Source organism: Pollicipes pollicipes, unplaced genomic scaffold (genome assembly GCF_011947565.3).
Source record: "Pollicipes pollicipes isolate AB1234 unplaced genomic scaffold, Ppol_2.1 Scaffold_6138;HRSCAF=7277_pilon_pilon_pilon, whole genome shotgun sequence".
Classification (NCBI taxonomy): Eukaryota; Metazoa; Arthropoda; class Thecostraca; order Pollicipedomorpha; family Pollicipedidae; genus Pollicipes; species Pollicipes pollicipes.
In genome coordinates, this window is record NW_023596818.1 from 11,726,720 (window position 1) to 11,750,288 (window position 23,569).

The 23,569-nt window shown below is 62.2% G+C and overlaps 1 protein-coding gene across 1 annotated transcript in view; it reads left to right on the top strand.

The window, feature by feature from the left end:
• Positions 1–23,569, top strand: part of LOC119105298 (plectin) — a 70,941-nt gene that overhangs the window by 26,248 nt on the left and 21,124 nt on the right. The window contains exons 5-22 of the mRNA XM_037228765.1: positions 2,050–2,265; positions 5,573–5,734; positions 6,502–6,621; positions 9,142–9,297; positions 10,272–10,400; positions 11,247–11,345; positions 11,753–12,022; positions 13,971–14,212; positions 14,448–14,682; positions 15,148–15,417; positions 16,007–16,178; positions 16,682–16,845; positions 17,409–17,548; positions 18,141–18,309; positions 18,897–19,057; positions 19,558–19,660; positions 19,965–20,048; positions 20,842–21,009. Coding sequence (XP_037084660.1) covers positions 2,050–2,265; positions 5,573–5,734; positions 6,502–6,621; positions 9,142–9,297; positions 10,272–10,400; positions 11,247–11,345; positions 11,753–12,022; positions 13,971–14,212; positions 14,448–14,682; positions 15,148–15,417; positions 16,007–16,178; positions 16,682–16,845; positions 17,409–17,548; positions 18,141–18,309; positions 18,897–19,057; positions 19,558–19,660; positions 19,965–20,048; positions 20,842–21,009 — 3,060 coding nt within the window. The remainder of the gene's footprint in view (positions 1–2,049; positions 2,266–5,572; positions 5,735–6,501; positions 6,622–9,141; positions 9,298–10,271; positions 10,401–11,246; positions 11,346–11,752; positions 12,023–13,970; positions 14,213–14,447; positions 14,683–15,147; positions 15,418–16,006; positions 16,179–16,681; positions 16,846–17,408; positions 17,549–18,140; positions 18,310–18,896; positions 19,058–19,557; positions 19,661–19,964; positions 20,049–20,841; positions 21,010–23,569) is intronic.

Sequence of the window (23,569 nt, forward strand, 5' to 3'; positions counted from 1 at the left end):
GACAGGAGGCGGCCGCTGACAGGAACATCGTCCCTGTCCCGGCGCGCCGTTAACATAACACGCCGACGCCCGCTCCCGCCATGTGGGGATGGCGCCGGCGGAGGCTCTCGGCGCCGTGAACTGCGAGACGCTGTCATTTCCACCCGCGGAGAGGGTAGGGCGAGGGAGCTCACGCGCCGGGCGTCCGCTCCGCCGCGCCGGAGAATAGTCGGTCCGCAGGGACATCAGGGACGTGCCAGCGTGTGCCAGGACGCCGCCAGATGCCGTCGGTTGGTCTGGCGCGACGGCGAACGGCGAAGCCTGTCGTTTGGCGATGCGCGGCCGCCGGGACAGCGGCGTCCTCGCGCCGTTCGGTGCACCGCCCGAAAACCGGTCGCCCGATACATATCTGGGACACCAGGGCGTCTGTTGGCATGACGTTTGGACGTTTGGAGTGCTGGCCGCACACTGACGGGCGTGGAGCGCTCGCTAATTGGTATGCGCTCGGCCGGGAGATGACGCCCTCGTGTCTCCCGCCCGACCGCCAGCTGCGCGTGCTGGTGGCGCTCGTGACTGGGACGGCGGCGCCTGCTCCGACGGCTCGTCGGTCACGCGTGGTCCCTCCCTCCCCGGAGGCGCTTTAGAGGCGGGGTGGTGTGGGAGGAGGGTGTGAGGGGTGGGGGTGGTGTGTACAACTGGGGCTCCATGGGTTTCGGACACAGGTTGCTTGCAAGAAAAACAATGTCTGGCGCCGTGCACCACCATGGGTGTGGCGCTTGTTTCTCCCAGCGACGGGCTCCCGCGGGTGAACTGCATGTGCGACGAACCCGCGCACGCAGTGGTGTGGTCGGATCCACCAGCCACCAGAATCAGTGGGATCCCAGTGCGCCCCAGAATCATTCATCCGCTCGGTACGCCGCGGGGGACCTTGCGCGCTTCTCACCCTCGTCTTGTTCAGACTTCAGTGCCCTGCTCTGTTCCGTCGCCGCACCCCTGGCCACGCTCTGCGCGGTTCGGCTAGTCCTCGCCGTCGGGTGACGCCGGCTCACGACTTGCGTGCCGGAGAATGGGCGAATGCCGGCGGCTGTTGCTGGTGTGAGTGGGTCCCACTGGTGCGAGACGGTGAATCTCATGCGTTTGGGGGCCGACAGATGGAGTGGTGACAGGACCCGGCTCCTCCGCCGGCTGATCAGGATGGGTGAAGAGTCGGGACCTTCCGAGTCATGTGACCTGGGCAGCTCGTTAGCCAGATGATCGTGTTCGCTGATGGAAGGGACAGTGGCCCTGTCCTCGACATGGTCTGCTGGCTCAGACCGCGGATTCTGGCCGATGAGTGGACGCGGTGACCCCACGTGACACGTTTTTTACCCCGTCATTTAGACGTCCGGTCTGATCGGGCACGGCACTCCGTCTGAGGCTGGCGGCTCCTCGCACCAGATCAGTCACCTGACCTGGCTCGATTCGACCAGCAACTCTGGCGGTGATGTGATCTGGCTAATGTGCCCCATGTGCCCCATGTGACCCATATGGTCCACGTGACCGATATGTCCCATGTGACTGAATAGTACCCGCCCCGACCGACCCGGTGTGTGAACCGACCCCGCCTCCAGCCAGCCTCCCCGGCGGAAGGGCCGGCCACCGGTCCGGCCCTTCCGCAGTCGGTAACCCCACCCTACCCTGCCAGCCCCCTGATCGGACCCGCCGCCGACCGAACCACGCCGGCGGCCTTGCCGGCGTCTGACTCTGCCATTTGGCTGACACTGGCCTTCATCAATGGCGCGGCCCTGCCCTGCCTCAAGCCGGCGGCGCCAGCCTTTGACCTGACCCCTGACATGGCCCGGGATCTCACGCCGCACTTAACCCCTTATCCATGACCTGACCTAATCTGACCCCTGACCTGAACCTGACCCAGCCCCGGAACAGATCGCTGACGTCATCCTGACCTGACCGCACCCATAACCGCACCCGCGAGCAGACCCACGACCTGATCCCAAACGTGACTCCCACACTGACCTCTGACCTGCCCCCTGACCTGACCGCACCGGTGACGCGTCCGCTGCCCCGCCGCAGGAGGCGCAGCGCGTGCAGTCCGAGTACCGGGAGAGCGCCTCGCGGCTGAACCAGTGGCTGCGGCAGCAGACGGCCCGGCTGCAGGACCGCAGCCTGCCCGCCTCGCTGGTGGAGCTGCGCCACCTGCTCACCGAGACCAAGATGTTCCGCACGCACGACGTGCCGCCCCGGCAAAACGAGCTTCGCCGGCTCACCGCCGCCTACCAGCAGCTCGAGGTGAGCTCGCGCGCGAGGCAGGGACCAGCCAGCCGGCGTACTGCGTTTATAGATGCTCGAGCTGTTTGAGTGGCTGGCTTGGTGTCGCCTTGCCACGCGAATGGTGTTTTGTATTCATTTTTATATTGTTTTTTTTCTTGCTCTTTTGTGTTATGTTTTTGTCTTCTATTTTTGTACTTTTTTTGTCATGTTAGTCATATTGTGATAGTCATGTTGTGTTCTCTTTGACGCCAAACATTTGTAATTCTCTTAAACCTTAAATCGTACTGAGTCTTAAAACGTCTCTGAGCACCCCAAAACAGCTGTTTGCAATAGTTCCGGATCTCTCACTCTGAGCAGCTCTGAATCTTTGCTCAGCGTCCCACCGCCACCGGGTGAGTCCACGGTGCGCCGCCGGCTCGTCTTCTCCGGATATGCGGCAGCCGCGTCGGCCATGAACTTGTCTCGGACCGCGTCGGCCGCGGGATTAGCCGGTGGCGCTGCCTGGTGCCGACGCTCCGATTTAAAATGGAAGACTATGCATGCAAATCAGCGGAGGTCGGACCGCTGCAGATGTTCCCAAGGCTATCACTTCTGATCTCAGCCGGCGCCGGGAATAACTTATGTGCACAATCCCGTGGACCTTATTCATATCGCGTCCATGGGGGTATTTAGATTGCCCTGCTTCCATGATTTATACCGATCGCTCACGCCGTGCAACCGCGGGCGACCTTTGGAGCGCCCTGAAGGCGCTGGAGCGCGGAGGACCGTTGTCCCTTGTTTCGCTGCCCGCCGCCGGGGACGTGCGTCGAGCCGTGAGGGACGAGCGTGCTCTGTGGAGCCTGCGGCGTGCCTTGGTTCGTGGCCTCACACGCGGCGCGTGCTCAGGCATAGGGCGTCGCTTTCTCGGGCGGCTGCGGGCCGCGTCGGCCGTGTGGGCTCGCCGAAGGAGGACGGCGGAGAGACCGCATTGTTGTGCTCGCCTGGGGTCAAGGTCGGGTGACGGGGTGGCGGCGTTCCGGGCGCAAACCCGGCCGGATGTGCAGCCTTCACAACAGCGGAATCGTGCGCGTTCGGTGGGACCGGTGGCCGCGCTTAACCGCTCCAGTTTGTTGATGTTCAGGGGATGGAAGCTGGAGGGTTTCGTTGCCAATGTCTTTCGAGGTCTGCACGTTTACGCGATGTTTCGGAGCTCAGCTGGCGGATAAATATGCTCCGCTGACGCGGCGGAGGCGGGGGTCCACGTGAAATATTGGGACGTTTGTAAGCTGTCGACTCGAGTGGGCGAGGACATTGTAAACTCCGGCTATTTGAGGCCGTCCTACTCCGGGCTCTTGGCTGTTTGGCGAAAGTTCTGAATGTTGGCGATCTGTCCTAATCACTGTTTAGAGTCTACAAGGTTTTCTATTGGGGCGTGGTGCGGTCTGCGAATGTGATAGATAAATGGGCGGTTAACTTATTTGTCAGTGGCCTTTTATCATAACATCTTAATGGGAGTTGTTATTGACTGAGATCGAGTGCGTCGATTCAAAACGTCGTCTTGGGAATGCATAGATCATTGAGCATCCCTCGCCTTTTGATCGGCCGGCGTTGTGCCGTGGTGTTTGTTTTTGTGGAAAGCTTTCCTCAATCAACGGTTTCTAGATAAAAAGGGACTCGAAACACAATTGAAGAATATTCCAGAACAACAGCAAACAATATCGCAGAGTTTTTGTGTGTATGATATCATCTTTTGATCCCCGTCACGTAGTTTGCCCATCGGCTGTGCGGCTCCCCATAGATCGGCCGCCCTACTGTTACGAACAACCCGGTGTTCTTGCCAGCTAACACTGACAGTCGCGTGTTTCCGACTGAGGGTCCTGCCCCCAATTATTCGCCGGCCGTCAGCCGCGCCGCCGGTGCCGGCCGGGCTCAGCTCTGGCCGTAAGTGAATGTGGCGGGCGCACGCGGCATGGGCGCACCCTGAATTATGTATGGCGCCGCGGGCACCTCCGCCCCGCAGATGCTGTTTGTTTTGAGCTGGCTATATCGGGAGGCCAGGGAGGCTGCGACCGGCGGTCGCCTCGCCGAGTGAGTTGTAGATGCAATCAGCTCCTCGAATGGACCGCGCGCGGGATTGAGAGGGAGAGAGGGCCACAAGTCGAGAACGAGGTGCCGAGGAGGGTTGGACCGGAGGCGGCAGGGCGTTTGTTTGTCGGTGGGGATCGTAGCGATGGGGGTGGGCGCGTGCGGATGATAGTCTGTCGGTAGTGACGCAATCAAAGGCGTGGCCCATAGGGCCGGCCACCGCGATCTTAGTAGGAGATAGCGTAATGGTGTGGGTGCTGCTTAAAGCAGGCACTCCCTTTCTTCTCGATAAGGCAATGTGTTCGGAAGCATCGGAACCCGGATTTTTGATTAGGATAATTGGCTGGTGCTGATTACTAGGAAAATTTTCGGAAGGTCAGGCCTGCCCACTACACCGAGTTTTAGCCAGGTACTACGAGCAAACGCGCAATTTAAATGTCAGTGATGACTGAGTGATTTCGTATGCGAGGCCGGGTACACGTGAGTGCTGATTGATATGAAACCGACGCATGTGTGACAATGGGCCGTTAAAGCGTCGATTTATCTGCGCTCCTGTCATTTTGTCGGAAAAAGAGCTTTGTGTTTCCGTCAGTTATGGCACAGGCGGGTTCGGTTGTGGCCATAGCCACCAATGACAACGTGCAATTCGGCATTTACGGGACACGCTGGAGGTCAACGCGGGAATACATCCGACAGCCTTGGTCGTGCGAGCACCTCCATCACGCAAACCCTGCTCTTTCGGTCCAATCTATCACGAGCGGAGCCCGCCGTTGTCCCACAAACCACGCCTCAACAAAGATCTCGCCATGGCGGCAACAAGACTGCCAGACAAACCGCGCCATTATTTCGGTCTGACGGGTCCACCACGATTTTTGGCCGCCACACGCATTTCTCCATCACGCAAACGCCGCTCTCACGCAAACCTCCACACAAACCCTCGCAGATCCCTCCACGTAAAACCCCCTCACACAAAATCCTTCGTGCGAACCCCTCGCAAACCGCTCGCAAACCCCTCGCAGACCCCTCCACATAAACCCCCGCGAACCCTTACACGCAAACTTCTCTATCCCCTTCATGCGAACTCCTCCACGCAAACCCCCTCCGCACAAACATCAACAAACAGACATCAACTATTAAAAACAACAAACAGCCATCGCCATCGCAATGCACGCCATCACGCTGACCGCTCCTTCAGACAAACCCCGCGACGGCACGAGACCTCCATCGGGGCCTCATCACCGCATCTCGACTGTCGTTTCAGCGTCCGCGCCCGGACCTGGGCCAGGCGGAGCTGGAGCCGGAGCTGCACGGGCCGGCGCTGGAGCGCAGCTGGGCGCTGATGCTGCAGGCGCTGCAGGAGCGGCAGCAGGCGATCGACGATGAGATCAACGCAATGGAGCGGCTGCAGCGGCTCGCCGAGAAGGTGAGGACGGCGGAGACCGTGGCACCGCGGCGGCTGTCGGCTGGGAGGGGGGACGGTGGAGGCCGGGGCGCGGCGGCGGCTGTCGGCTGGGAGGGGGGGACGGTAGAGATCGGGGCGCCGCGGCGGCTGTCGGCTGGGAGGGGGGACGGTAGAGACCGAGGCGCCGCGGCGGCTGTCGGCTGGAAGGGGGGGGGGCGGTAGAGACCGGGGCGCCGCGGCGGCTGTCGGCTGGAGGGAGGACGGTGGAGACCGGGGCGCCGCGGCGGCTGTCGGCTGGAAGGGGGGGGGGGGGGCGGTAGAGACCGGGGCGCCGCGGCGGATGTCCGCTGGGAGGAGGACGGCGAGGGTTCGACAGGTGATGGGCGGGACTGGAGCGTCGCGTTTGAGTGCTCTTTATAGAGACAGGTTGATGGGAATCGACTGGGATTACGCCAGATCTCGCGACCGCGACGCTAAAAGCCTGATGGCTCGAGCCGGATCGTGGGCCCAGGATTGCTATCGCCGCTGCCGGATCCTCTGTCATTCCAGGAATGTAATCCCACTCGCTCGTCACTCGCCGCCGATACTCGCGGAGCGGTAACTTGCCGACGCTTCTCCGCTATCCCGTAGCGCCGCGCCTGTGACTTGGCGTCTGTGGCGTCGTCTTTGGCGTCAGTGACTGGTCGGTGCTTCTCCACTATCTCTGCGAGAGAGAGCCGTGCCGGTCTGGCGTCGGGTGATGACCGACCGCGGTGACCTGACCTTGACACCCGCCCGCGCCCCGCCAGGTGATGCGGGAGACGAGAGCGACCGACCGGCGCCTGGACGGCGTCGAGCAGCGAATCCGAGACGAGGCGAAGCGGTCGGCCCGCCTGACGCCGGCCGAGGTGAAGCAGAACTGCGAGAAGGTGAGCCGCCTGCGAGCCGCCGCCCTCGGCACTGACGCGGAAGGCCGCCATCGCCAGCATGAGATGCCTGCCCGGTGCAGTCCGTCGTCCTCATCGTCCTTGTCAGTCCTGCTGATTTGCCTCTCTTCTCTGATACTTGCGTTTTCAGGAAGGTAAGAAATTGTGCTGCACGCGCGATTGCAAAGCGTTGGGGCAGCTGGTGATGTGCGGAAGATGCAGCGTTCGTGCAAAAGAAGACTGTAAGTGGTGCAGAAGAAAGCTGTTATTCGTGCAGAAACACCCAGTGAGCTAGTTAGCCGGCCATTGTCTCGACAGGAGTATTCATATAGGGACTGCATCATGCAGTCTGTGTACAGCGCTAGACGCCAGCGCGGGCTAGCGGAGACCGGACAGGGACGCGTGCCGTAGTCAGTAAGCTGTGAAGCTAACATCTGTGTACCGCCGCGGACACTGCCAACCGCTCCCGTCAGCGCGTGGTAAAACGGGCCGCCGAGTTACGCGGTAGAAGCGAGCAGCTGTACATGTCAGCTAGCGGAAGCCCCCGCCTTTGTCTCAGTCGCATTACGCCGGACAATGGCCTCCGATGTCTGCAGCCGTCAGCGGGTGCGACGGCTGACCTCCGTCAGTCGGCGGTGCGTGCGCGAGCCGACCTCGGGCTCCCACCGGCGGCCGGTGATAACCGTGACCAGGCGCCAGCACCCAGCGCCGAATCAGACCTCTAAATCAGCGGCGCGAGCGTGACGGCACCGGCGCGGCAGCGGACGGCGCCATTTACGCGGGATCACCGCCGGCCGGTGCTGCGCGGCCGGTGCTAAACGGCCGCTGCGGGCGGCGCCCGCCGGCCTTTTTCGCACGGCCGGCCCGACCGCGCCGGCCCCACCCCTGACCGGGCGGCCACTGCGGCGGTGGCGGCGCGACCGAACGGGCCGCGGTCACGAGTGCCGCGCCGGCCGCGTGTGGCCGACGGCACCGGCGGCCGCGGCTGCACTCGCCCGTCGGCTGGCACACAATCTGCTGTGACGGACGCGGCGTGTGCCGCTGTGCGCGGAGGAGGGCGCGCTGTGATGAGCGACGGGTGCTGTGTTGGGCGGCGGACGTGGTGGCCAATGGTGACGTGCCTTACGGGAAGGTGGAACGAAGTGGCCAAGCTCACTAGGATGGTACATTGCGAGCGGTTGCCGCATGTCGCGGTGTGTTAGGCGAAGGGCGTTGAGCTGAGAGGCCGAGTAAGGGACGACGGTGGACGTGGGTCAGCGGCCACCATGAACTCCTGGCAAGAGGTGAGCGCGCTCCACCGTCGATCGTGTTCTCGGCACGCACCCGCGCCTCTCAGGCCGTGTCGACCCGTCGCGTGACCTGTCTCATGGCCTCCCCGGGCTGACGCGTCATCCTTCCGGCCTCCCGACTTGATCCTTGGCTGAGTTTTACGATCCGGTCCAGCTCGGCGCTCGACCCGGCCGGCTGCGTCCGTCCTCCAGCCGGACACGTACGCGCTTAACTGCCGTCGACGACGACAATTGCTGGGCGATGCCTCACATTGAGACGGGCCGCGTCGGCGGACGGCCCCGCCCGGCTCTCGGCGGCGGCGTCCTGGCTCGTGACGCCGGCACGCCGTCCGGTCGGCGAGGCCGCCGGGGGGTCGGTCCGGCTGGTGTGACAGTGACCCGGAGCGCCGACCGGGGTCAGGCGAGGGAGGGGCGCGGCGCCGGCACGCCGTGCGGTCGGCGAGGCCGCCGGGGCCGGTCCAGCTGGTGTGACAGTGACCCGGAGCGCCGACCGGGGTCAGGCGAGGGAGGGGCGTGATGCCGGCACGCCGTGCGGTCGGCGAGGCCGCCGGGGCCGGTCCAGCTGGTGTGACAGTGACCCGGAGCGCCGACCCGCGATCAGGAGAGGGAGGGGCGCCGCGGAGTGACGCCGGGTGTGATGCATGGCTCGGGCGCTGTCAAAGCAGCGGTGGTTTAGTGGCAGCGGCGCCCGCAGAGGGGTTGATTATTCTTGAGAGTGTAAACCGATGTCAATCCGCTCCCGCATGCATGGCCGGGCTCGGCGGCGCAGGGCCGGGCGTGAGCCGAGTTCGATGAGGGGATTAGGCGTGTCTGGCCGGCGGCGGCTGCTGTCGAGAGACTTGTCTGACCTTTCCGAAGTCGCGCGCCCGGTGTTCGGCAGCCGGTTGCCCCGAGGCGAGTTCACACTCTGGCGACGCTGACGCGTGGGCTGTCGCAGATTGGGTGACCTCATGGCTCAGTGATGGCTTGGGAGGCTGGGACGGTGAGAATACGAGATTTAGGCACACGCCTATGTGTCGTGGCCGCTCGCCTAGTCTCACTCCTTGTCATGCATGTCGCCGCCACGTCGAATTGACGATTGATGCTCTTGTGGCGCGTCACCGTCCCACTGGCCTTCTCTCTCACGGACGCATGCCGACGCCACCCTCCCTCGGTGTTGCCTCCTGGACGCGCGGCTCCTCTCCCACACAGATCACCCTACATTGCCGTCTAACGCCCCGTTCTCCTGCCGCAGATCGACCACGAGTTAGTGCAGATCGAGGAGACGATCAAGTCGCTGTTCTCGGACGTGAACACGCTGCAGGAGGGCCGGCAGCCGCAGGCGCCCGAGCTCTACCGCGGCGTCCAGCAGCTGCACGACAAGTGGATGACCGTGCACACCACGATGCAGGTGCGCTTGCTGCCCCGCTGCGCGGCGAGCCGCGGCCGACCGTGGCGCCGGGCGTCACGTGGGGTGGAATGATGGGAGGGGAGGTATAGTCGACACCGTCACGGTGATGGTTAGGGAAATTGATGACGTGGTTTGTCGCGAGAGCGAGCGCGCGGGGAGAGGTGCGCACGTCGAGGCACGCAACTGGAAACATCTTTCATCACCGCACGGCCCGCATGGTACCAACTGACACGCAACGCAAGACGTCGCAATAGATTGCACGTAGCCCGCGTCAACTAGCCGTTAACGCCGCTAACTAAAGGGTCTTGCACACCCACAAAAAGCACGTAGCCCTCAGCGCGGACGAGGGCCAGCCAACGTTCGCAGCGGGTCGTTGCCAGGGGGCGTGCCGCGGCGCACCCGGGCCGTTCTGCCCACCGTCGCCGCGCCACTGACCTGGTCCGCGGCCGCCTCACCCCGGGGTCACCCGCTGCCGGGCGGGCCGGCCGCGGTCCCGGGGCGTGTGCTGGCTGACCCCGGCCGGGTGGAGTGTCGCGGTCAGCCGCCGGGCTCGCTGCCGGTGGCGGTGGGCTGCGGGTGACGGCGCGGATTGGGCTGCGGGACCGCAGACTTCGGAACTGGCGCCGTCAGGGTGGCAGCGGTGGTTTCTTGGTGGCTATTGCAAAGTGACGCCGTCATCTATCATTCCTTATAGCGTGCCCACGTTTGGTTTTTAGAAACATATTTTGGTCCAACGTACACATAGATGCACCATACATTGTTTTTGTCGACCAGATTGAGCTGCCACTTTAACTCCCTTAATGCATCGGAAAAATCTAAACCTAGTGAATTTCGCGCACAGAGGTGGATGCTGTTCCGCGGACCTGCGACTGTAGGCCGCCTTCTCACGACGGCTGAGCCCGTCGCCGGGCGTCCACACCTGCGACCGTTCCGCCTCCTCCGAACTGTCGTGACGGTCGCTGTCTGTGCGGCAGGACACGCTTCTGCTGCCGCTGAGCAAGCGGAGCACCGAGGACCCCGAGACGATGCTGCGGCGGCTGACCGAGACGGACGAGAACTTCCGCTTCCTTCAGGAGTGCCTCGAGTGGGTCAAGGAGAGGCTGGTGAGTGCCCGTGGGAGTGCCTCGAGTAGGTCAAGGAGAGACTGGTGAGTGCCCGGGGAGTGCATCGAGTGGGTCAAGGAAAGGCTGATGAGTGCCCGGGGAGTGCCTCGAGTGGGTCAAGGAAAGGCTGGTGAGTGTCCGTGGGAGTGCCTCGAGTGGGTCAAGGAGAGGCTGGTGAGTGCCTGGGAGCGCCCAGATGGGAGAATGACACGAGCGCTTTGAATATCTTAAGTGGCGGCTGGTGAGTTCCTGTAGGAGTGCCTAAAGAGGAATCACGCAAGAGTGCCTTAAGTGGGGCAATGAAAAGATGGTGAGTCTCCGTGTGAGTGTATGAAGTCGGTCATGATATGAGTGCCGGGAGCGGCTAGGGGGGGGGGGGGTCTGCTGTGTGGGGGGGGGGGGTCTGCTGTGTGGGGGGGGGGGTCACTTTCCAAAAGCGGACCGTGGTCTAGAGTTTTTGTATGGCGTGTTTTTTTGTCACTCTGGCTCTTCGTATCCCCCAGAGTATTTCGTCATATGCTCAACCATTTCCAGCGCGTTGCATTTTCTCTCATCTTTATGCATTTCCCAAGTGGGTCATCTTTGCATGCTCCATCTCCGCCTGCGGCAATATCCCAAGCGCCAGTCCGCGGTCATCCCCGCGGTTATACGGTAACGATTGTCGATACGAGCGGGCCCGCGCCTCGTCTGGCTGTGACGGCCGCGACGCCCCCCGGCGCCGCCGCCGGGATTCCAGCCGGGCGTGCAGCGAACAGCCCGGACCTGTCGCACGTCCCCTCGGCATGACCGACCTCCCCTGGCACCCCGCATTGGACCCGTCCGTGACCCGCGCGTGCGGCTCGGCAGGAACGGATACACGAGGCCGAGTACGGCCACGACCTGCAGACGTGCCAAGAGGAGCTGGACTCGCACCACAAGGAGCACAAGGTCATCGACCAGTTCCAGGTACGCGCCCGTCCTCCCGCCCTGCGCTCTTTTGGCGGGCCGGTCGGCGATGCAGCAGTGGGTCGGCAGTGGCCGCGGTACTGGTGGGCGTCGCCTCGGGGTGGGGGGAACGCCAGGTGTCCGGCTCCCATGATTGACGGGAGCTAAATGGTCAGGCAGTGTACTATAACGGACCTCATAAGGGCTAGGTCTCCAAAAACATTTCCATCGTTCGTTTTGTGAATATGTGGCTGTGGTCGTGGCATGTTCTGAAGCTGATTTTGGCGGCGCGAAGATTTGCAACACCGTTTCGTGTGCCAGACGCCAGTGCTCCAAACGTAGGGGATTTCTTTGCCTCAGCTCCCGTTCGCTCGTAAGGCTGCTCTGGTGCTGGCCCAGCGCGTCTGAAGCGTCCCCCTGCTCCCCAGGTGAACCTGGACCGGTGCGTGGCCGCCAAGAACAACTACGACCACGAGGAGCTGACGCTGTACATGCGGCTGCTGAGCCAGCTGCAGAAGACGTACGCCGACCTGCTGTCCACCTCCAACAAGCGGCTCTCCGACCTGATGATCCTGCACGACTTCATCCAGGGTGCCACCAACGAGCTCATCTGGCTGAACGAGAAGGAGGAGACCGAGGTCAACCGCGACTGGAGCAGCCGCAACCAGGACCTGCGTGAAGTCGAAGCGCACTACGAGGTGAGTGTGGCGGACGGGCGCGCGACCCGGGAGATGGCGCCTGGACGCGACCGGCGGCCGGACCGCTGTCGCTGCTCCCTGGGGCGTGATGGTCAGGTCGGCTGCGGTGGGTGGGAGGGAGGTGCAGCTGTCGGCGCGGGGCTGTGCGGCGAGGGCGGTTACGTTGCCCTGCGGGAAGACCGATGTGTGCTGGCATCCGTGATCTCCGCGGCGGCTGATGCGCCCATGCAGCGTAACTGGGACTCCACTCGAGAGTCGGTCCCGGTGACGTACGTCACAGCTAGTATCTACAAAGCCCATAACCGTCCGCTGTCGGCACCAGCGCCTCCTGCGGCCGGTTCTGAGCCCCCCCCCCCCCTCCCCGTCCGTGACGGGTCGGCCCCTGCCGGCGGATTGAGTCGGTAGTAGGTGCGCGGTTTTCTCGGTCAATTGCGGGAGCCCACTGACGCCAAATGCTTGTCCCAATGTGAGGTGTTGCAGTTGAGTAAAGCATCACACAAACTCAAGACACGCCATGTTAACCTATTACTAGCAAATTCCCACTCCAAAACGAGAGCATTGTGTTCAAAATATGCAATGAGGGATTTGGTTATGTGAAGTCAAGCACCGCAAAACTAAATGCCCCTGAGACACTTCACTCCAGGGCGTCGAACCAGTCAGCGCGGACGCGGCTGTCGGCTGTGTTGACCCCGTGGTGTGCGCCTGCGGTCCTCGTAAATCACTGTCGTTGGCAGGCGTCGCACGCACCGACAGCGCGTGAATTGGAGTGCGCGCGGCGGCACGCGAGGGAAATTACAGTGCTGATGTATGAGCGCAGCGGACGCTGGCCGGGCGTCTTGTGTTCTTTTGGCGTAGGCTGGTGGAGTGGGAGTTTTGTCATAGAGCCCGGCATTGCGGACGGGTTCAAGCTGCTGAACGACCCAGAGTCATTTTAGCCCAGTCTGGTACTGAGATGCTGTCCGCATTGGTCGACCGGCCTTCAGTGCCGGGGGTGGTCCGTGCCCAGGAATGCATAGCGTCCCCTCCATACCCCGTCCAGAAGTTGTCCTCGGACAAGGGCTTCATGCGGGCCACCCAACGCGCCATGCACTTTGCTGGTTCGTCGTATGACACCAGCCCGACCTTTTTCGTGACCAGACTGGACTTTCCCAGGGTATACTCGACGACTTAATCCAGCTGTCACCGCCAGCCGAGCGTGATTGCGACAGCGTCGTGCCGTGGTGCCGTTTCTTTCCGCGTTAGCTGCTGCGGTACGGGACGGGGTCGCGGGACCGCCGGTTCTTTAATCGGACTAAGAGCTCGCCGGTGTCCGGTGGTGTTGGATGCCCACATCGCCACCGTCGTCACTTTGTCGTCTAAGTGATTTGGGCTCGCGGTGCAGGCAGAACACAGACAGTCACGGACCCCTTCTGGTGTCGATGCTGCGAGCGTAACGTCGGTCCAATTCCTTTGATCGCTTCAACTAGGATTTCGGGCACGATGTTGCTTAGCCACTGGCAGTTCCGCTCACAAACACACAGCAACGGACACTCGTAATGCGCCTGCTTCAGTTTGGCATTTGCCGGAAGGGCATTTTATGGAACGTTGCATGTTTCTTCTTTTATGTCTGCAGGCACTTGTGGCCCGTATAAAGTGAGTGGGTGGCAGGCTCCCATGCACTTTCGTGTTACGGTAGATGAGGTCCGCGTTGTGCATGACTTATTTGTTGCCTGACTGTATCTTCCATGTCAGAAACCACGGACGGTCGTTGTACGATATGATTGTGGTTTTTTTCTTTTTTAGTGCTCCCCAATTATTGCCGTGCATGTCCCGGTACGGCTCGCCATGGGCTCTGTGTTAACGCACCCTTCCTCCGTTACATAACTCGATGCGGGATGGGACGGGAAGTAATCTTGAGTCGTCTGAGCGGAGTGAACGTCATTTTAACGACACGTGTCCCCCGTTACAGCACCTGATGGGCGAGCTAGAGCGGCGCGAGCGTCAGTTTAACGCCGTCCAGGACCAGGGTGGCTCGCTGGTGTCGCAGCACCACCCGGCGGCGCAGACGGTGGAGGCCTACCTGGCCGCCATGCAGACCCAGTGGTCCTGGCTGCTCCAGCTCACGCTCTGCCTGGAGACGCACCTCAAGCACGCGCAGGTCTCGCGCAAGCTCTTCCAGGACGTCGACAAGATGGCGCACGTCATCAACGAGTGAGTGGCGCCGGGATGAAGCGTGCTGGTGTGGCGGTCGAGAACCCCACAAATGTCATTCACTGAACAAATGTTTAGCTAGCGAAATGTTCCAGCCACACTTGCCGTCGTGCCTAGCGACACTTGTATCCCTTTAGCGACACAAGTGTCGCCGGAGGGCCAAACATCCGTCTTCGGCCTATTGCGCCGCGGGCTACCGCCCATCTGATCTGCTGCTTCCATCTCCCGCCCTCAGGCAAGACGACCGACTGAATGCAGAATTCAGCCAGACCGACTTCGGGCTGGACGAGGGCGAGCAGCTGCTGCGCGACATGCAGGAGCTGCGCGACCAGATGACGCAGCAGTCGGAGGCCATCGAGGCGCTGGAGCACCGCGCGCACCAGCTGACGCCGCAGCGCCAGCGCCGCGACCCTGCCAGCGTCTCCGGCACCGGCCAGCTCACCTGCATCTGCAACTACAAGAGTGCCAATGTGAGCGGGCGGCGGGGAGACGGCGGGGAATGGGCCGCCACGTAGGCCATGTGGCAGTGGGGTTAAGCGCGTGGCGTCGCAGTGCGAGCGGGCGTCTGAATGGTGGGCTGAGGGCGGCGTTGGAAGGGCGGTAGGGTGCCCGCAGCATTTCTGTGCATGACCCGATGAAGCACGCTGTTCAGACTGGGATCGCGGCGGAACGCGACGTTAGCGCTGGAGAATCAGCCTAAACGTGCATGGGGGTGAATTGTCCTGCTTAGTGGGAGACTCAACCGGAAATGGAGTATTAGATGAGACTTCTTTCAGCGAACACCTGGACATGCGCACGCAGCACGCGCTATGTCGCTGTTTCCGCCCAGGTATTTCACACCGATGCCCATCATACCTGCCGTTCGTACCCCCCAGGGGTTGTCTCGCAGCTCAGGCCTCTCGGCATGCAGTGACCTGGCCGCCTCCGTTCCACAGATGTCGATCCGCAAGCAGGAGCGGTGCACGCTGGTGGACGGCAGCCAGCGCTTCAAGTGGGTGGTGCGCTCCTCGGGCGGCCAGGAGGGCGAGGTGCCCAGCGTCTGCTTCCTGTTGCCGCCGCCCGACCAGGAGGCAGTCGACGCCGTCGAGAAGCTGAAGCGACAGTACGAGATGTCCATCATGCTGTGGCAGCGCAAGCAACTGCGCATGCGCCAGAACATGATCTTCGCCACCATCAAGGTGGTCAAGAGCTGGGATCTGCAGCAGGTGAGGTGGCTCAGCGGGAAGGACTTCGGCGCACCTCTCGGTGCGCTGGGCGTGCAGGCGTTTGGACGAAATATCTGTTGCCGGACTTGGTCTCTGATGATGTCAATGACGCGTAACAGCTCAGCTCCGCGTCTGGTCAGTCGGCGTGAACGCTGTCTGACGGAATCGGCGAGCAGAGCTCGATTAGCGCTCCCCGTGACCCATTACCCCGCCTTCCCTCCGCGACGTGATCCGACGTATGATTTCACCGGATTGGCAGCAGCGAGATAGGTCTGTGGTGGGGCTCACGTACTAGAGGCGCATTGGCGGCTGATGGTGCCTTCGTGCCGCATCAGTGCTAATGGTGGTGACGGTTATAACCTACCGATGGACGAGCCTCGAATTCATCGAACCTGGCTGCCCTGGGGTTCGGACTAGCCCCATGGTAAGCTGAGTTGACCTGACCTGACCTGACCTGACCTGACCTGACCTGACCTTGTCAGACCTGATATGACCTGATCCGACCTTGTCTGACCCGACCTGACCTGATCTGATTTGACCTGACCTGACCTGACCTGACCTGATCTGACCTGAGCGGCCCCGTCTACAGTTCATGGGTATGGGCAAGGAGCAGCGCGACGCCATCCGTCGCGCGCTGAACGAGGACGCCGGCAAGTTGATCCAGGAGGGCGACCCGAACGACGGTCAGCTGCGCCGACTGCGGCGCGAGATCGACGAGGTCAACGCCCTGTTCGAGGAGTTTGAGCGGCTCGCGGCCGAGGGTGAGGACCGGCGGGGTCTGTGTGCGGAGCGGGAGCGGGTCGGCCGGGGATGGGGTGATGTATTCTGGCGGAGGAGAAATGTATGTTGGATGGTTGCGAGATGAGGATACTTTTGATGGCTTAGGTAGATCAGCTGATCGCGCATCAGACGATTTTTCATGACTTTGAGGTGTGAATAAAATGCTGTCGGTATGGCAGCATTGTTGCTACTTTGCCCCTTGCTTCAGCATCCAGCCCGCTGTTTCATGCAGTCTCCCTCTTATTGTTGATGTATTTGCAGCGGAAGGATGACATGCAATTTTTGCCACATTTTACGTCACGATTCTATGGATGCCACGGCAATGCTACGCCTAGCCAGGGCCAGGCTAGGTGTAGCATTGCCGCGTGCCATCGACGTCATTCTGCCCTCTGATATACCTCGCACCACGGGCGCCCGCTCAGCCTGCTCACCGGCCGCGCTCACCTCTCACCGGCCGCGCTCACTCTCTCACGGCGCCCGACAGCGAGCCCGACGAACCAGTTCAACACCAAGGTGTCGTCGCTGGAGGTGGAGCTGGAGACGGCCGAGCGGCAGCTGGCCGAGCGCTGCAGCGAGGCTATCCCGCGCCGGCCCGACGACCTCGAGCGGCTCGTGGTCGCCCACAAGGAGTGGGAGAACAAGCTGGAGGTGAGCGGCGGGCGCGACGGCAGCAGGCCGCCGCCGGGCTGTCGGGGTCCGGGGCTCGGTCGCGGCTCGTCCTCCCGGGTGGCGCGTGCTGGTCGGCGCTGATGGCTGTTGTAGCACGGAGAGAGCAAGCACACCGTGCTGTCAGATTGCAACGCTCCGGCTCGTTGGTTTGACATTAAGACGGCGCGACTGTTTATTACTTGTTGCTTGGGACATCCATATGAAGAGTTGCAATGCGTATAATAAAGTCGACTTTGTTTGCGCAGTGCACAGTCGAGTGACATATGTGTTGACATTAACATGAAATGATGTCTTCATTCTTATGTTGGCGATGTCTAGCGTGTGCATACCGCAGATAGCTTTGGTGTTGTTTATTTGGGTGTCTTCGTTTGTTAACTGACTTGGCGGTGCTACAGTGCCTTGCTCACTCGGTAAATTCTCACACTCGCCTCCGAAGAATGCAGCTGACAAACCATCGCATATGTGTCGCAGACAATCATAGGTAACTTAGACGATTTACGCCTTTGGTTCTCGGTGACGGGTGCGTTTGGCCGTCTTCCCAGCGTCACGAGCCGACCCTGGAGGAGGTGCAGATGATTTACGACTCCCTCAGCAAGAAGACACCGTCGATGAAGACCAAGCTGGACAACGTCGTCAGCAAATGGGACAACCTCTGGAAAACGTCACACTTATATATTGAGCGGTACGGTTGAACGTAGTTTCTGACCGTGGGGCGTGTTGTACGAAGACTGTCCTTTGAGTAGAATGCTCTTGAGGCTATTTTATGTATGTTTCGGTGTTGACATTGGCTCTGCTCTGGTTCATGCCCTTGGGTGTGCAGTCAAGTATGTCAGCCTGCTGCTCTCCTATTCTTAGCTGTCTCGTTGTCACCATAGTATTCACCTTTATGCTTTCCATGTGTTCGATTATGGTGCATATCGGTGCATCATGCGCCATGGACTGGATCAGAAGCCTGACCCATCTACCCCGACCCCGCGCCTTTGACCCGCTGTCCTCACCCTGAGGCTGTGGCAGCCTTTGAGTCCCTGGCTCGACATTGATTTAATGTTTTTGACCTGTCCTCCGCCCGGCGCTGCCACCCCCGAGCCCACCCCTGAGCCCCGCCCCTGAGCTCTTGGTTCGACTCTGACTATATCCCTGACCTTTCCCCTGACTCGGCGCCGCCGCCCCTGAGTCCCGCCCCTGAGTCCCGCCCCTGAGTCCCGCCCCTGAGCCCCGCACGTGAGCCCCTGACCGGCCGTCGCCGCTGACCGCCCTGCCGTCCGCCCCTACAGGATGAAGTGTGTGGAGCTGACCATCAGCGAACTGGAGGAGGCCGGCACGATGGTGTCTGAGCTGGAGGTGAAGCTTGCCGACTACCGGCGGCTGCCTGACGACAAGGACGGCCTGCGCTCCGCCCACCTCAGCCTCGTCGACATGCAGAACAGCCTGCAGAAGCACCAGGTGAGCGGCGCTCGGAGGCGGCGCGCGGGGCGGGTAGGAGGAGAAGGAGGAGGAGAAGGAGAAGGAGGAGTAGGAGAGGTCATCACGCTCGGCCTGCGTAGCGGGGTGGTCGCGGCAGTCTGGCGCTGGTGCCGGCACTGTCTGCTGAGGCTGGGATTCGACAACACTCCTCCGCTCGGTGTATGCAAGGCTTCATCCATCACTACTGTTATTTTCGTGAATCGCATTTCGTGGGCACTCGTGGAACCCGATGTGTGCGTTGTGACCCTTGCCTCCCTTTCTCTCCTATAGACTGAGGCGCGCAACCAATATTCAGCGCAATGATCAGTGACGTGATTTGTCGTAGTCGTTTACGCGCTGTCCTCTCGTGCCGCTGTTGGTGACGAAATCAGTCCAGTGCGCAACGTGCTAGACTTCAGCCCTGGTTTCACGGTCTCCAGTCCCATCCGTCAATGACCACGTTAATCATGTGGCTTCCCTTCATCGTCGGTGAGCGCAGCCCGCTCCCCACCCCTCTCACTCCCCGCTCACCCCTCTCTCCGCCCTCTCCCACCGTGCACCGCGTCACTCCGCGCTCTGCCCTGCAGACGGTGATTGAGCGGCTGAACATGGACGTGAGCAAGACGCGCCAGGCGACCGAGCGCACGCGGCCGCGCCAGCGCAACCACGCCGACGTCGAGAAGCTGGAGGACGACGTGGGCAAGCTGACCCGCCGCTGGACCAACTGCTGCGAGGCTGTGGTGGACAGGTGCGGCCGCTGGTGGTGCGGCGGCGGCGCCTGCCGTCGACTGCGGCCGGCCAGGCGCCGGCTCGGCGGATGTGTTTATGCGTTTGTGTGTACAGGACTGAGGGAGGATGGCTGGTGTTGGCTGAGGACGACGTGGTGTTATCCGAAGTGGGATCTGCGGAAGTTGGTTTTGTGTCGTGTGGCCGGAATGGGGAGCAAGCTTTACAATGCCACAGTAGACGATGCGTCATATTAAACAGCTGGAAATGCTGCCAGAGCTTTGTGCGAGTTGCTGGCCACGCCTTGGACTAACCGCTGACCTTCGGCTATTTTCTTGCACCTCGACTGACCGTTTGTGCAATCCGGAGCTCACTTCATGGATCGCAGTGTGCTCATGTATATTCTTGTTTGATTCTGTTGGAAACTTCATGCCGCCTGTCCACGTCCGCTCGTATGCATCTGACGGCGTGGCCGGGCCGGGTCGGTGCTCTGACTGACGGCCAGCGGCCGCGTGCCGGCAGGCTGCGCGCCGTGGACCAGGCGGCCGACCTGCTCAGCCAGTACGAGCAGCAGGAGATGATGGAGCGCCAGTGGGCGTCGCAGAAGGAGTCGGAGGCCCGGCAAGCGCGAGCTGGAGCTCGAGCGGGCCCGGGTGAGTACGGCGCCGGTCGCCGGTGCGCGTCGCGTCTCTCGCGGGGGGATTGTACAGCCCGAGCTAGGTCAGCTAGGAGGGCAGCCGGCGGGTCGGCCCGCGCGCCGGGCTCCGGTGGTGGGTCTTGGGCTCGGCGTCGGGCACGGCTCGCCGGCAGAGGCCCGCGGTAGGAGTGCCGCTGCGTGGTGGCGTGCATGCGAAGCGTTGATGTGCTGCTTGTCCAAAAGGTGGCAGTGCTGTGGTGTGTGTGTTATGACCGTGTTGACCTTATTGCAGCTGTTGTACGACGAGGTTGTCGCTCGTCGGCCTTACATTGAGCGCGCCAACCGGCTGGGTGGCCGCTTTGTAATGCTGGCCCAGGTACGATGATCTCGACCTTCCACAGTGCGACGTATTGTTTTTAAATAAAAACGGTTCACTTCAATGCTGACTGTGGCTGGTTTGTAGTCCAGCGCTCTTCGACTTGCATGGCGTGGTTTTACGTTTGCTTCTCACGGCATGTGTGTGCGTTCCGTAGCCGAGTCTAGTGTGTACAAAGTTAGCTAGTTTGGCTGTGTGTGGCATGCGCTTCGTTCTTTCTGCTTTCGGGAGTCTGGCGACATTGCATCAGCTGAACTAACCACCCAGCGTTCCCCGTGACATAAACTAGCCAGCATCCTCACTCGCACATGACCTGCCCATCTCACCCCTCGTGTGTCCCCGACGTCCCGGGTGTGCTCATCGCTATACGCCATCGGACGCTCACTAACACGGGGTACACGCACAGGAGCGCTCTGGGACACCCGACCCCCGCCCGGCCTGACTTGCGCCTCCTGCCCTGGCATGTCCTGCCCTCCACTCCCACTCTGCGCTGCCCCGGCATGTTGTGCCCTGCCCCGCCCTGCCCTGCCATATCCTGCCCTGCCCTGCCCTGCCACACACCCTGCTCTGCCCTGCCCTGCCCTGCCATGCCCTGCCCTGCCCTGTTTTGCCCTGCTCTCCTGCCCTCCCCCTCCTCCCTGCTCTGCCCTGCCATGCCCTGCCCTGCTCTGCCCTGCCCTGCCCTGCCCTCCCCTGCCATGTCGCCGGGCTCCGTCTCCTCTCTGTCGCTTGGTTTCCTGCACGCCGCGCCGCCCACTAACGCTCCACTAACCAGCGCGCGCCGCCCGCTCAGCTGTACGAGCGCAGGGCGGCCCTCTTCGGCGGCGTCGGCAACGGTGGCGTGTGGCGCTGCGCCGGCCGCGTGGTGGACAGCCTGGACGCGCTGAACGTGCAGTACCAGACGCTGGCAGACACGCTGTTCACCATCGTGCGGCTGAGGAGCAGCGAACGCGGCGCACAGGTAGGTCCCGACAGGGGGCGTGGCAGTCGGCGGGGAAGGAGCGAGTCAGGTGGACCCGACGGCGGGGGTGAGGGGGCGTCTCACGAGGGAGCGCTTAGAGAGCGTACTGAGTGTGGATGGGCGGCGGGGATAATCGAACTGGCGTCGAGGTTGATCTCCAGATAAGATACCCCTGCAAGGCACTGACGAAGGGCGCCCAGCACCACGGCTGCTGCTAATGCCATTGCCCGACGACGAACCAGGATTGGCCGCCGGAGATTAGTGCGCTGGCGACACTGGGGGCGAGTCAGAATCACACTGCAGACGCTGCAGACAGTATCGAACCCCTGATAGCGGTTATGGTGGGGTCATATTGATGGTAGGCTTACTTGCTCAGGGCGGCGTATCGGCCGGGTTGAGATCGGGGTCTAGCGGGACGGATCCGGGCAGGTGATTCCCGCCAGGACCAGGGACGTCAGTGAATGAATCGTATTTAGTAGCGTCGTTCATTTGTGATCAGTCACAAAGTACCCGCGAAATTTGTTTAAACGGCTGCCGTTGTTTCATGTCATCCGCAGATACACTCGACGGGATTGGGGCACAGACATTTTTATTTGTTGTTTGTTTTGTTTGCCCTGTTTGATTTACCAACAACAATGCGAGTTTTTCTTGTTCGATCCTCGCTATCATCCTCCATTGACACTGCTTGCAGATTGTCGAATGATTAAAAAACGCAAAAGCACACTCGTCTATCTCTTGAAGTTTACAATCAACAACTCATACCCCAAAACCTATTTGAGCACCTTATCTTTTGTGTCTAAGCATCCCACTTTAGGATGTCACTTGCGTTGTACTTGACCATGTCGCCCCGTGTTTTTGCCATCGCTCTTGAGTGGCCAGGGACTGGTACGGAATGGTTGTTGACTCGCCCTTACCGAAAGCGTACTGTAAGAAGCCGCCGCGTGATCTTATCGGCTGCGCTGTAACGGGTTTGGCGGTCCGGGGTGTTGTTCAATGAGGAGTCTGCGGGTTTACATGGCACTCCACTCCCACCCTGCCGCCGGGTCCACCTGCACCGCTGAGAGGAGGGGGGGGGGGGGGGCTGGAGTGGGTGGGTGAATGGGGGTAGTTGGATGTCGCAGCATGCCGAGTCTGTGTTTGGTTGTGTTCCGTCGTGGTCACCAGCAGCCGACGCTGAAGGGGATGACGTGTCGCCGTGTGTGCTGTTGTGCGTCCCGCCCGTCCACCTGTCCGAACGCGGCCTGGCCTCAGCGGCCGGCGCCTTCTGGAGCGTGATCTCACTCGTCACCGCCCTACAGTCTCCTTCACACACACCCGGCCGGTCTTAGGGAGATCTGGCGAGCGCGCGCACGCCGGCGTTGGGGTCGCCTTTGCGCTGGGTGCTCGGTATCGGCAGAGTTGGCTGGCGTCTCTTCAGTTTTCATTGGGTTCCCGACGCAACTCTACGGTTGCGCTGAAGCATTGAGTCCCTCGATGCGACGCTCGCGGGACGGGCCGTCAACAGGAAACCACGGGCGTCCGTGCCCGCGGTCCGTCCCCAGCCGACCGCGGCGCCCGCTGGCCACGCGCTCGTCCCCAGCCGGCCAGGAAGCGAGGCCGGCGCGTGGGCGGCGCGTGGGCGCCCGGCAGAGAGCAGCCGCGCGATGAGCGCCGGCGCGTGCCACAAGGCCGGCGTCCCTATAAGGCCGGCTGCTTCGAACCGTACGATGGATGGTCCGCGACGGACGGCGGAGGCGGCGGGGGTGGTGGCGTAGCGGCAGGTTCGTATGCAGGTGGAGCGCGCCGTCGCCCTCCGCGCGGCTACCGGCTGATGCAAGTGGCGGCACTGACCGGTCCGGGCGGCGTCTGCCGGCTCGCCGTGCCATCGGGGGGCCGGGTCGAGGGCAGAGCGGCGCGGAGGGATCGCCCCGGGCGTCCACCGCGACACCGCCCACCGCCCGGCCGCCGCCACCGCTCATGTTAAAGTCAGATGCATTTTTTCGCCGTTGTTTGGCCGCCGGCCTAGCCTTGGAAACCCGTTTGCGCTGCAGAGCGCGGTTTAATGGCCTCGTTTTGCGGTGCCGCGGGTGTGGGGCCGGCCGCCATCGGCGGCGGCCCTCCTGACGCGTGCGGGGCACGTAGCCGTCGTGTTTGTCGGACGCCCCAACCCGTAACGGCGACACCTGTTGTCCGCGCGCCGCGCCGCTGCCATCGCTCAAACACTCGGCGGCCGCACAGTGGCCTAAGAGGTGCCGCGCACCCCGCGCCGCCCGCTTATGTAGCGAATCCAATTTGGAGGCATTCGTATGCAAAGGCAGGTCTGGCTTCCTCGCGGCGGCGCAGGGGCTGGTGAGAAATGGACGCCGGGCGGCGCGCGGAAGGCGGCCGGCCGGGCGGAGCGAACTGAGTCGCCGCCTTTCCTGGACGCTTATCGCTGGCGCGCCCGGACAGATCGGGCTGAAACAGACGGGAAACGGCTCCGGAGGCCGGGCGGGAGGCAGTGGGGCGGCGATACCATCGGGCGCGCCGCGCGGGCGTGGGACACGGCGGCGCGCCGCCCACTCTGCGCGCGCCGATGAAG